General features: G+C 42.3%; 1 protein-coding gene across 1 annotated transcript in view; it reads right to left on the reverse strand.

The window, feature by feature from the left end:
* The window catches only part of kif26ab (kinesin family member 26Ab), a 65,437-nt gene that overhangs the window by 23,151 nt on the left and 28,113 nt on the right, over positions 1-14,173 (reverse strand). Inside the window, exon 4 of the mRNA XM_075447478.1 lies at positions 9,599-9,807. Coding sequence (XP_075303593.1) covers positions 9,599-9,807 — 209 coding nt within the window. The remainder of the gene's footprint in view (positions 1-9,598; positions 9,808-14,173) is intronic.

Below are 14,173 nucleotides of genomic sequence, written 5' to 3' on the forward strand. Positions count from 1 at the left end.
CTGGGGCTATGCCACAGCCAGCTTGGAATTGCTTTATTCCCAAAGATGGGAATCCCCAGTTGGCCGAGAATAAATGTAACAGTTGGCGACAAAAAGTAAAAAAAAACTCATCAATATTCACGAAAGTCTGGTGCAACAGTAGATCAGAATAAAAGATATGTAAGCATTTTGCTTTTAAGTTTAATGTATAACAGGAAAGCAATGTTCAACAGGTCTATCGTTTTGGACATCAGATCAGACCCTCACTTCTAAAGATGGATGTGTGTGAGGCAGTAAGTTCTGCTCCTTTACAACAGATGAGTAATTAATTATGGCATATAAACACACATAAGAAGCCTTTTTTTTTTCAAATTTCTTGCCCACAAAGCACTGAATCACCCCACATCCTGCACCCATCATCCCAGTCACATACCCACTTATTCGCCACTTTCCCACACTGAAAGACCATAAAACTCTCTTGCCAAGTTGGGGGCTTTCAGAAGGCTTAAGACAAGAACAGGAAGGAAATTTGTGGGTATAATTCTATTTGCAGCTCAGTTTATTGTTCCTTACAGCATTTGGGATCACATCTTGCTAATGTGGCCTTAACTAACATGAACATTAGGCCATGAGGAGGTGAACAAAGCATTGGGATTTAGCTCTGAGGGTCTATTTGTCAGTCAATGAGATAAGCTGGCCAATTTAGGGCCCCTAGAGGAAAGAACTGAAGATACCTGCAACAAGAGTCAAAAGGTCATTGAGGGAAAATCTCTTGCAGTTGACTAACTTGCTCAAGAAAGTCTTCCAGAAAACTGCAACGCTGGGAAAATGCTCATCTGTTATGTCAAAATTGGTTCAGGAAGCAAAAGTAAATGTCTTTGTAATAAATTTAGTTTTCAGCTGATGTGTGACAGATGATAATGAAGACGTGTTTTTTTTCCCCACCTCCACATACTGCAGTCTCCCCACCTCTGGCTCTGCTTACAAAGATTAACAGCTGCTTTCATCTCTTACGGTGCATTTTCACTCCGCAGACACTGCTCCAGGTATTCTGCTGTACACTCCTCTCCAAGGTTGCAGAGAAGATGGAATAACTTCACATCCTCGCTATACATGTTGAACTCCCATTCACCCAACATCCCACCCACGTCTTCTCTCTCCGAAACCTCAGGCTGCTCTGCTCAGGGCATGCAAGGAAATCTTGGCAAGCAAGTCATCACAAACTGAGCGACATTTCCTGTCTCGGTTCAGCACACAGTTGGGGAAGGATGTTTCATACTCAAAAGACAAACGAGCACTACTATTACCACGAGACGATTCCTCAATCAAATATGTGATTCTTAACTTAATGCATAACACAACTTAAGACCATGATGAGTGTTGGAAAGACAGGGGTTAAAGTCAGCATACTTCTGCTCCACTTCTCTGCTTCATTAATCATTTGCTGCCAGGGTAAAACACCTAGCGATTATTTATTTGCACTTCTTCACACAGAGGCTATCACAACAAACAGGCCTGCAGGCTGCTAAGAACATTTGGGGGTGATTAATCAGTGTGCTGTCGGTAGAGGAAGAACTCAGGGGGAGGGGATTTCTAACATGTGTTTCTTAATCTTTCATCTATATTCTAGTCAACAGGCAACCCAATAAAAACTAAAGGGGGTCCAAGTCAGGTGAAACGAGCTGTACTGTCAGGAGGATGGCTGTGATATCGAATGGGAGAGTAGTTGATGAAGCAATATGGGTTTAGAAAAAAGACAGGAGTACTTATTTCGGTCAGATGGATCAATAAACATATCATGACCTTCTGAATTTGGAGCCTGGGAAATGCGTTTGGCTCTTTATTCAAATTAAGCCGTTTACCCTGTATCATACACTCATAAAGTCGGGCACAGAAACGCACACGCTAAACTTACAAGGGTTACATTGAGCGTATGCGGATAAAGGGATTTTGTAAAGATGCCGCAGCTGGCTCTCATGCACTGGATCGTGAACCGATTACAGACAGTAATCCTCTTGGTTCAAGGCGGCGTGCGTAGAGAAAGCAGCGACAGAAACAGAGGAGACAAATCCTCACTCCAGCTTTTAATTTGATGTGGAAGTTTTGAACCTGTCCAAACATAACTGGACATGAAGAGGTGGGCCACAATATCTCGCAGAGTTACTCTTAATCTTTAGAACTCTCCACGAAGATGTAAATGATGATGCAAATATGTAATATGCAGTAGAAGCACTAGATTTCCCATTTGTCTGTAGCTCATTATGTAAGGCCAAAGGTTAATTTTGTACATTTGCAGATAAGATCTCTCAACAGTAATTTTCTTGGCCTCATCTGCGTAATAATTCCTTGTTCCCTACAACTGTCTATCCGAACCATTTCAACCTCTCAGCCAAGCTACCATAAGATGGAGATTAAAATAAAAAGTGTGATCACAATAAAACGGTTCAGCTTTTTAGCTAAAGCCACTTGTACTAATAGTCACGAAACCTCAGTGGAAATCTAAGTTTCCATTTATTGAAGGCTGAGCCCAAACAATTCACATACAGGAGGATGAGGGGTTGCACTTATGTGTTTCTCAAAAAATAAAGCACTTGTGTTTGGGGAAATCAACTTGCTACTGGCGATTAGCCAGCTATTAGTTATTCATGCTGAATGGGAGGCCATAGCAGGGCTGAGCATTGAGGAGCGGTGATGCCTGAGAAGCCCCACTAGGAGCTATCTTTGTTTCTTCAAATTGTAACACATAAAGGCAGCTCATGGGAGCTTATGAGGCCCTTTTCTACAACTACACACACGCAGGTCATAAAACTTCCTGCCAACAGCTACTGCTATTCACTTTCTTATTCCACTATGTCTCACGCACACAATGTGGAAGTGACTGTGGTTCTAATGACACAGATTATAGACTCCATTTGCATGACACCTTTCACTGAGGTTTTCACTAAAGAGATTTAGATGGCATCCCTAAGCCCCCACAGACATGATACATAATATCCATTCAACAAATTTCATACTCTAGCTCGATAACTGAACACTAATGTACTGTTCACGGAGCCCAGTTGGCAGCTATCAGAGCCGTTATCCATTTAATGGTGAATGCTTGACATGTTCTGGAAAGAGATTGATACCGAGGGCAAGACCTCTCCTGCCCACGTGCAAATAATCGCTCACAATTTAACCTTTTTTCATTGTTACTACCATGGTCCTGGGTGACAAAAGCAGCCCTGTGTTAATAGACAAGCCTACAGGACAGAGACCTGCTCTACATTTATTCATTTCTTTGTATGTGAAGGAAATCTGTCCAGAGTGGACGGCAGTGCTCTCCCCGCTCCCCACTGGGCTTACCACACGTGGACCTGGGGTGAGTGCACAGGCTTGAGTCAGCACTTCAGTTCTTTGTTTGTCACCACCCCCTCTCCTCTACCCCCTGCAGGCTTTGTGAGTGGGCCAGACAGACTTCCTGACTCAGAGATTTATTTTGGAAGAGCAGGGGAAAAGGTATCAGCTTATTCTCTCTGAGGTTGCAGCAAACCCTCTGTTTTTCTTTCCTTTATATCTTGGGAGCTGTTTACCATTCACAATGACGGACACAAGTGATTCTGAGCACACTGTCATAATAGAGCTCATCATCCTGGCGATACAGGGGGCATAACATCACAGCACCGTGTTATCATATCAGAAAAGACACAGGGCCCCACAATGTAGTGCTGCTGACTGATTTGTTTTACTTTAATTCTGTGGAAAGCTCTTTGTGTTGCACTTGTGTTATATGCAGTAAATAAAACAGAGTTAAGGTGAGTTAAGTTAATTAAAGGAAAAAAATGTGTTAACTTTCTCATATATTATTTTACTGAAGAAAAACATTTCTAATGCTTATATGTTGTGGAAATTCAAATTATTATTAAAGAAAAACTCTCTTAAAACTCTTTTACTCTTGACAAAACAACTGTACCCTGAACATATTAGTTTTAAAATGATTTGACCAATCATTTTCATAACTCATTTTCATTTTAAACTTTTCTAATTACTTCTGTTTTCACTGTGTTTGGTTAGGCTTTAACATGAAAAACTGGGCTGTGAGTTTGGCATCTGAACTTGGTGAGGGTTAAGTAAACACCGTGGTGTGCCTTAAAATGGACCATCTCACAATATCTACTGCATGTTAGAAATCTCTTTTTATCTAGCCAGGTGATGATTTCCGCCCCATCTCCAAAAAGACATAAACATGGCGCAGGCACAAAAGAAGCCTCCAATTGAAATACATTAGTTTAAAAATCATGCAGGGCTTCAGTAAAAAAAAATCCCCCACTGCTGTCTATCACCTCAAATACAATGATTTTCATTTTGTACCGATTTCCATTAAACCTTGTAGGTATTTCAGCTGCAATTCTGGTCCTGTCTTCACATAATGTGAACACAGAATCTAAATCAGAATTTCTCATGAAATATTCAGCACACATTTCTCTGCAGCATACAATATATACGGGTCCCTCAGGCTGAGCACAGTCCTCTCAGTGCCAGTGTTCAATACTGTAAAGACTGAATGTGTATCTTTATATCTAAAAACAATATCGTCTTCAACATGATGTAGGATTATGAGTCAGAATGAAACATCCTTTCGTTGTTTGCGGGTGGATGAGAAGGTGCATGAGGGTAGAGGGATGTATCTTCATGGTGTAGATCCCTGAGGCTGCAAGGCCAAGCTGAACCTCCATCAACACCTCAGGGTTGACGGTGTCTGACAAGCCTTGGATGGAGTCACACCTGGGTTTATCTACAGGCTCCAGCCTTTTCATGGCTCAGCTGTTGCAGCCACATCAGCCTCTACAACGAGGCTGCCATTAGTCCCATCAGCGTGATTATGGCAGGGAAATACCAGCTGGTGTTTTATCCACCAGCAAACAAAGACAAATATCACAGAGCAGCTCAACCACCCTGGCTACCACCCACTCAATACTTCTGATGAGCCATTCGCTGCCCTGGGCATTTGTTGCTCAGATTCAACAGATTGATGTGAATCAATTCTCATTTGTCAGTCTCTGGAGGTAGAGGTAGTATTAACATTTCAACTCCACTGTGGCCGTTTCCTCAAAATGGAGCCCAGATTTCTGCAGTATGTTATACATTCTATACAGTCTGCTCACACTCTTGCTTGGTGGAGGAATCCATCTCGCTGTAGCTTGACAACAAAACCATTAGCCTCTCACCTCGAGGGAGTCGACAGTCCAAGTCTGACTACACAAAACTGCACATTCCACAGAGCGGAAAAGAGAGAGTGCCACACAAAGAAAGATAAATCGGGAGAGAGAGGAAAAAGAGAAAACCAGCCCACAGCAGAATCAAACACACATAGGAGGAGTATCACACATTTATGTAAGCTCAGTGTTGACTTTGTACAACATAACTTACTTGACTCCCATGGTAGTGAATCCAATATTCTTCTCCACAGGCACAGACCTCCCGCTCCTGATGCTCTCAGTGAGAAGCATCAGTCCAAGCTCAGCTTCTGAATGGTATTTATAAGCACATTCATCCCAGGCAGCTACTGCCCTGCTCTGTGTCTTCATCCCCCTGCTATGTGGGCCACATCAGCTGGGCTCAGCAGACCCTTCTGCCCCCCGTACTCTATCCTGCCTGTTTGTCACTGACTGAGATCCCTGCTGTCAATCACAGCACAGCCAACCAAACGCAGCGCTGTCCTGCTTTCCCTGCTTTCCCTGCTTTGAGCCTCTGTATGGATCACCTCTACTGTTAGTGGATAGAATAACTGAATAACTTCCTCAGGCTACACGTGCTTAAATCACAACCTCCTTCACAAACAAACAGGATGAACTCAGTGACCTTCATTAACAATCACACAATACAGACGACTGAACAATAGACTTCAGCAAGTTATCCAACATGTGTTATTGAAGCACTTGTGATCCTGCAGTGCTTCCACTTTTCAACACATAGGACTCATTACTGAGGACATGCTTGTCCCTTCCCCTAACTAAATTATAATCCAGTGGAGGTGAGAGGACTATTCCAACTTCCTGATTTTCAACCTACACTTTTGAAAGAAAAATAGTCACATTTTACTCCCACAACCTAATGACTTGTTTCTATGGTTACTCAGAGGAGCCTGGGGGATGAAGGGCAGAGTGAGTGTTGCTGACACAAAGGCAGGGTCTTGTGTGCACAGGAGAACCAAGGCTGAACGGTCCTTCTGCCACAATTACAGGAGGATTCCTGCACAATCACAGTCATTACTGAGCAAACACTCACCTGGGCAGCAGCTGCAAGGCAGCAGTGGGTGACCATAAAACTACTTCCTTCTGACACTCCTCCAGGGGTTGCATTCCAGCATACAGCTGTCCACCCTGCCTCTGGAACAGCCCACCCGCCTATGTGTACCACCTTTGTATCCACGGGGGTCTATACTCTTCAATTCATCACTTCTCTGCATCTTCACAGTGAGTAAATCATTTATCTCCAGGGTATGATCAATGTGAGGAAGCAAACTGACAAATGGACTGCCCTCCTCCAAACAAATATGAACAAGGGACCAATAATATACCATGAAAACTGTCTCATGCTGCCGTGCAGAACTGAGCCCACTGATCCCAGTACGCTGCAAGTAGATTCCTCTCAGCAGTGTGCACAAAGAAATCCCAAGAGCCCGGTGCTGAACAAACACCCCGTCACAATCAGCAGGTGTTAATGGAACAGAAAGATGGGTAGAAGGATCTACGAGGTGGCAGTTAGCCACACCGCCTCGCCCCTGCTGTGAGCTCCGCCTGCTCTCATTACACAACTCTGAGTCAATACACTAATCATATGCTCTGTCACAGGGCAATCAGTGCTTAACGTGCAAGTCAGCTGAACACATGGCTCTAAATTCATTCCCCCCACTCCCAACAACACACTGACGTAGCCCTGCTCACATAATGACATGCAGACACACACTCCATCCAGTCAAAGCTTGACCTCTGACTTGTCCCATCTTCCTCCAACTGTATAGTCAGTCTAATGGCCAACTGGTCCTCTCTGACCCTGAGGTGATGTTGGTTTCAGGCTATATTTCCTACAACTACCAGAAACAGCAAGTTGGATAAAAGAGCAATCTGAGGGCGAGAATTTGACAAATGGCTAAAATGATTAATCCATTGTATGATCAAAGACATTTTATAATTTCAGCAAGCAGAGGCATCACAAGATATCACATTACTTGGGAAATTCTCCCATACAAAAATACACTTATGAGAAGCACTTTAAGTTGAAATTTTTACAGCCTGCGATATTTCTATTTAAAAATTAAATAAATAAAAATATGTCAGCTAATGATCTCCTAAATTTAATCTCTTGAATTAATGACCAGTTCATTCCAGCTAATAATGGATCAGCATAAAATACATAAAAAAATGTTATCCAGTATATATCTTTATAGAGAACTGGCATTAATGTATTATAGTGTTAATATTCAGATGGAAATATTCCAGTCAATTGTTGCGCTTAGAAAAAAAAACTACAAACATTTCTAAGTTTTGTTTTTTTGACATTTAAAATAATCAAGTAATTTGTGTCTGTGTTAAGGAGATGTAATACTACTTCATTCACATTTGGTGTAAAAAATGGGACCTTGACTTGCTGGGATCCATTGTTATCAAGCTGATATTTCTAAAACAATTATTTTTCAACTCAGTGGACATCTTGAATTCAAAAAATTAAATGCTTTTTAAACAAGTTCCATGGATGACTTATTTTTCAAATGAAAACTTAAATGTCAGATGCCTTTTGTTCATGAACACTCAGCGGTGGACCTGCTAAAGCAGCTAAACTCTAACTAATTGCTTTCTAATCAAAATTACATTTCTGAGTAGAACAGTGTTAGTGAATGTCAGACAAGTTAAAAAAAAACAAAAAACTGCTGTTTGGTTATTCTGCTCCTACATCCTGGGCTGTAAGGATTTACACATGAATCCCACTTATTGAATCTTTGGAGAACAAAAAAAAAAAAAAAAAGGAAGAATACTAATCAGTTATGAATTTTCAACCAGGTCTAAAATATGACTGATGTTAATCTAATTCAATTCTCATTTTCCAAATGAAGCACAACAGAGCAAAAAGAAAATACTGTTGATTGATTCATCTCTTTTTGGCTTTTTGGAGCATTATATTTCAATCAGAAATGGCATACAAGAAAAGCATAATGATGATGAATATCTCTGATGCTCCACCACCCGATTCTGTATCTGCAGATTGGGAATCTGTTTAAGGCTGACCCATTATCATTGTATTTCTGTCAGCCAAGCCAAACACAACTTTCCTTGGCAACAAATTATCTTTGGGACAAAATGAAAGGTGGAACCCTCTCTACGCCGCCTCTGATCCACCAGAAGCAGCTACAGGGGAAAAAACAAACCCACCTTCCTTTTTGTCTTTCCTGTGCTTGGCCCACACTGAAAGGCTACCTCTTCAGACCTCTCTTTTTGAGCTCTTTTAAGCTCAGACCCAAAGAAAACATTAAAACTAATAAATCAATGTCAGAAATTAACCCTGCCAAGAGAGAGGTTCACCTAGCTGCTCTCTAGGCCTATTGCACTTGTGACAGAAGGCGAGAAGGAAGTTGCATGTTTACCGGAGGATCTGGATTATCCCCTTAGTCAAAGGAAAGGCCTCATGGTCCCACTGATAGACTCTGACCCTGTGAAAACTGACAAGACAAACTCCGCTTGGGCTCCTTGAAGAAAAGCTTAGCTTCACACTCATCCCCACTGGCTTCCTGTCACACTCCACAAGTCCCCGCACTGCTTTCCTCCGCCTCCCGCAGTGCAGGGCTTCAATAGTCCAATGTATCATTCCTTGCCAGCTCGACTTTCACCAGCATTCATTACAGCATAGCACTCTTTGGAGAGAAGAGATGGGGAATGTATGCACTGACCAGCCTGCCAGGGAATCTATCAATGACAGTACAGCACATTTCAGCTGCCTGGCGTGGGTGAAGTATTCTCCAGGGCAACAACAACACCAGAACCAAGCACGGCTAAAAAAGCCTCCCTGAGCCCTAGATACACAAATGGTTTAACCGAATTACAAAATAAAACCCCTCTTGCTGCAGCTGCAGGAGCATTCCACGTGTAGTCAGCTGAGGCCTCTAAAGGTTTTTTTAGGTTGAAGAGGCAAACCAAAAGGAAAATAACTAAACAAGAAATACTTCAGGACAATGCTCAGCTTTAACCTAAGCCCCTTTCGTGAGACACTCTCCCTTCATATCAAATTATGTGATTCTATTATCCATTCAAGGGCACTGGTGCCTGTAACTAGAGGTTCACTTAGTTCCATGATGTGTATCCCAGGGCATGCTGCAATTCAAGCATAGCCAGAACAACAGCTCCTCTCAATAGGTGCCCACATGGAGGTTAACGCCATAAACCATAACCTTCAGTAGGCATTTGAAGACGAGTCTGTGCAAATCTCCTCATCTCTCTGCATGCACACAGACGCAAACTGAAGCCTGAATGCTTGTGTGCAGGTGTGTACGCAAACACATTTCGCACCACAACAGCTCAATCTAATCTCTCCACATTTTGACAGACTCAGCCATCCAGTGATTTTAAAATACAGGGGAAGTGCTTACCTAATGAAGAAGGAGGCTGCTGCAGATGAGGAAGGTGAGGGGGAGGTGGATGCACTGGTCCCTGCTGCCGAGAGTCCCGCTTGGCTGGAGCCCCTCAGTCGGCAGGGCATCAGGCTGCTGCTGCTACTGCTGCTGGTGTGGGTCATGGTGGTGGCAGGGGCCTCCAAGGCTGTGACATCCCTGCCTGCTTCCCCCATCAAAGTATGGGCCTGTTGACACACGGATACAGAGATAAGAACACAACTATAGTTTTTACTGCTCCTGTCCACCTTTCTTCTACTTCATGTGCCCCCCCCCCCCCCGCGCGCTCTGCACACTCCTTCGCCACAGATGGACGGGCAGCTGCTGCAGCCAGTAGCGGTTAGTGGCAGTCAGCAGTATCCACAGCAGAAAGCTCCCCACAGAACAGCAAGGATGCTGCACCATTCATTGATTCTGGCAACACTCACGAGGTTGCTCTGGATGTAGCATACTGTAATTAAGTAATAACCCACATTTAATTAGGAATTTAATCACAAGTGATTTACCTCACTCTGCATCCCATTATATCTATACCTCCATGGCTAATTTGGCTCTCATGCAGGTTGAATAAGAGTATCTGAGAATGAGTTTCAAAGGGAGAATCAACTTGTGAGCTGTGAGATGAGTGATTTATTGCATAGCTTAAATGTTTAGGAGGCATATGAATTGTGCTTACTGTACATGGGCACACCCTGTTCTGGAAGCTTGGCAACTGAACAAAGTAAACTAAGGTGAACTGCATCTGTTTCAGCATTTGGGCTCTGCTAACTCATGGCAAATATATCATTTACTCACTTGGCAAAGAACACATATATCAACATATTTGTTAGATTGCTTATACACATTGCAGCAAAATGTCTCAAATATACACCAGACACAGTAAGTTTAGAGCAGCCAAACAGGTTTTAAATTTTTTTAAAGGCTTTTGTTTATCGTAATTGTTCATTCTTGAGCGGACTTCAACCATCGTCATTATAGTTGACGCCCAAGGAGTATTCATACTTTCTTTTTATGCTTCTTGAGCACACATGCATTAATTCGCTCCCTATGAGTCAGCTTGAATAATCATTCCTTATTCTCAGGAAGGGTATTTAATCATTGTGCACCCAAACTCTTATCTAACAACACTGACACCGTGACAACTGTGAAGGCAAGATGTTGAAAAAAATCAAGTGTCTGGATACAATTTTGGTTTGGAATTACTTTGAAATTTGAAGATAATACCCAAAAAGTCTGGCATATCATAAATCTGCGGTCAGTTTAGCCAAAAACCTGATATCTATAAGTCAGAGCTAAATCATTTTACACCTGTAGCCTGGATGCTAACAAGTAACCTAGGCAGCAAAGCAACTCAACAGCATAACAGAAACTTCACAATGTTTTGTTGTAGGCTGGGTATTTTTTTCACATTTCAATGTCTATAAATAAACTGATGCATTCCAGTAGAGCTTTACTTTGGTTTCAAATGTCCATTCAACATTATACCAGAAAGACGGCTGTTTATTTTATAAAGATTTTGCAACTATTAGATTTTTGTGCTTCTCTGCACCCGCTCAGAGTGCAGAGCATGATACAAGCTGAAGCACCTCTTCAGTGTAACTGGGATCTGTTGCATGGTGTTTTACCCACAATACACAGCAACCTTCACATCTTTTTAAGTGTCACATGTTGAAAACATCTTAACAGCTTTATGCCTACATGTTGAAAATTGGATTTCAAAATTGCTGACAAATGGCACATCGTGTTTAGAATGGTATTTTCTGATACTGTAATGACATTTTTGGGGCATCTGGTAATTTGATCACTTATCAAATACTAAGTTGTTAAAGAATTCTAAAACTCAGTCTTGCTTTGGTTTCTATTTTTGACTAAGAAGCTTATTTAAATTTGCCAAACAAGTGCCAAGAATTTTATCGAACTATTTTCAAATATATCTATTTTTTGACCATATGAAATCTTTATACTGTTGTTAAAAAGGCCTTTCCATTGTTTTATCAAAATATTCAGGTGGTCCAGAATGGATTAATTTTCATTTTTCACTTATGAAGTCATCAAACATTTTTTATTTACAATACAGGGGAGACAAGAATTCAAAACTCCTCTATAAACACAGAGAAAAACAGCTTAAGTATAGACGCCTGTGGTGGTCGACTGGTTGCACCCACAGCAGTACAAGAGGTTGAGAGAGCTAATTATACAAGTCGAAAGCTAGTTCTGGGGCTTCATCTCAGCTGGATTCACCACACACACAAAAGGTTAATCCCCTGTTGGAACCCCTAGCTTATCCTGCAGGACAATGATCAATCGCAGCTGACAAGAACCAGTTGTGTAGGTTTTCAACATCAGAAATGAAATAAATAATGGGAAAAGTTTTCCTAAAAACATTTATAACACCCACACATGAACATTGTGTAATCAGTAACGAACTAGAATTGAACAACACAAAGCTGCAGCTTCAGTGCCATTTGACAGGACATGTATTATAAACATAGCTCAGACCCTCTGCATATTTACCACCTCGGCGTTTGCCCTAGATTTGTGTTTGGCTACCAAAATAACATCCTATACTATCTTTTTATTAAGAGTGTGGCCTTCCACTACCTGCCATTTGTCAGCACAGACTGACAGCTGCACTATTTATGTACCAAGCCTGACAAGTGAATACTCTACATCAGATTGTGAGGATATACTTACATTCTAACATTCACACGAGAGGCTCAGCTCTTGCTCTGTGGAGTGTGGCAACTGTTAGCTTTACAATGCAGTACAATGTGTTGCTATATTAAAGCATGACTGCAATATCTTTTCCCACAAGAGCTTCACTGAGCAGTTGTCAAACAGTGGCCTGGTGGTGCAAAGTCTTCATGGATTCCCACCTTCCCATTTCCTCTTGTTGAGCTTGTTAGAGTTAGGAATTCCAGCCTCCTTCAAAATGTCTGGTTTTACTCTCTTGAGACGTAATCATGGAGGCTAAGACAGATATAAACCTGTGGTGTGTGAAGTTGTGACTCGAGAAGCGCACAATGGGAAAACTGGCTGCAAACTGAAATGAACCAAATCCAGATCCTCACGCAGCCGCCAGAGCAGAACGCCTCACACCATGCTGGTGTCGGTGACAGGTTAGGAACTCAGCGCATACCAGAGAAGTAGGCCCATTACACGTTGGCACGAAAGACTAGAGCACTTCACACACAGCCGTACAGGAAGCCGGTGTGTAGCTCATCACATCTGCTGCTGATTGATTCGGTGGAGTGCCTGTTTTAAAATCAAATGGCAGCGAATTTAAGGAGCACGCACAGGCAGCAGGGCACAGGTGGGGCTGGGGTGCAGGCTCCAAATGGATTAAGTACAGACTCAACACAATCATGAAGGTGTACACACACATTTGAGCCCATCACAGTGCCTATCAAAGAGTATTCCCTTTGCTATAAAAGCTGGAGACTTAAGCTCCCCACCCAAGCTGCTCTCTGTAGCCTTGGACCTACGCTGGCCCTGAATCTGGCTGAAAAGTACAATCTATCCCCTGGTCAGGTAATTAGGCTGTGTCAGTGGAGCCATGTGTGCTCGGCCATTTGCAGCAAAAGTCAGTAATGAGCTGGCCTTCCGTCATCTAACCCCTCGCTCTCACTGATCTCTGAGCTTTTTATTTCAACTGGAAAGAAAAGGAAGAGGACAAGAGAAAAAGTAAGAAAGATTTGAACATAATAGAAAAAGTGAAGAACTAAAAGAGTGAAAAGAGTTGGGCGAGTGCTTCCTCTAATGTCTGAGGTGAGCAGGACAGGCCAGCATTCTATCAGCAGACCATCTTCCCTCCAAACTACCATCACTCCCCTGTGACCTTTGATCCCAGCAGTCAACAGATGATTACTGCAGAGGTGAAATAGGCCTTGTGTTAATCTGGCTGTCGTGCTTGGCTGGCCTTGGTAACCAACAAAAACCAGCTGAAGTAAGAAATGACTGCTAAAAATACTGGGCTACTTCTATGCGAAAAAAAATAGCACAAAACTTCTTAATCTTTAGCTGTATCCAGTCCAGCATCTTCAAGTAAATACCAATAAATATTCAACTAATTCCTAATTTGGTCAAAGTGGGCATTTCCCTTCCCTTTCCTTCCTGTATCACTTTCTACTCTTGTCATCATCATTGTTTGTGGCACCTTGCCATGGAAGCCCAGCTGCACCAAGGCAGCAGTGGCCAAGATCATCTACTGAGCTGCAAATTGGTGGCAGTGGAGCAAGCCATGCAAGCAGGCAACCAGCGGGCCAATAACGGAAACCCTCATAAGTCAAGTACACTTAGTATTCGGAGATTAGTTTGCATGTGGTTGTGGATTTAATGGAGCAAAGGCAGAATTGCAGATTCGCTTCAATCATTTTCTTGTTTATAATAGTGGTATTGCATTGCTTGTAATGTGGTTTCCTAAATTACTTGATTAAAACAGCCAGGAATTACTTCAGTATTTGTGAAGTTGGAGCAGGACAGCTTTGGCTTTTAACCTGCAACAACTGCTCAGACCTGGCACAAACATGTGTCCAGGGTAATCAGAGCACAAGC

The sequence above is a fragment of the Odontesthes bonariensis genome, chromosome 17, assembly GCF_027942865.1.
Source record: "Odontesthes bonariensis isolate fOdoBon6 chromosome 17, fOdoBon6.hap1, whole genome shotgun sequence".
Classification (NCBI taxonomy): domain Eukaryota; kingdom Metazoa; phylum Chordata; class Actinopteri; order Atheriniformes; family Atherinopsidae; genus Odontesthes; species Odontesthes bonariensis.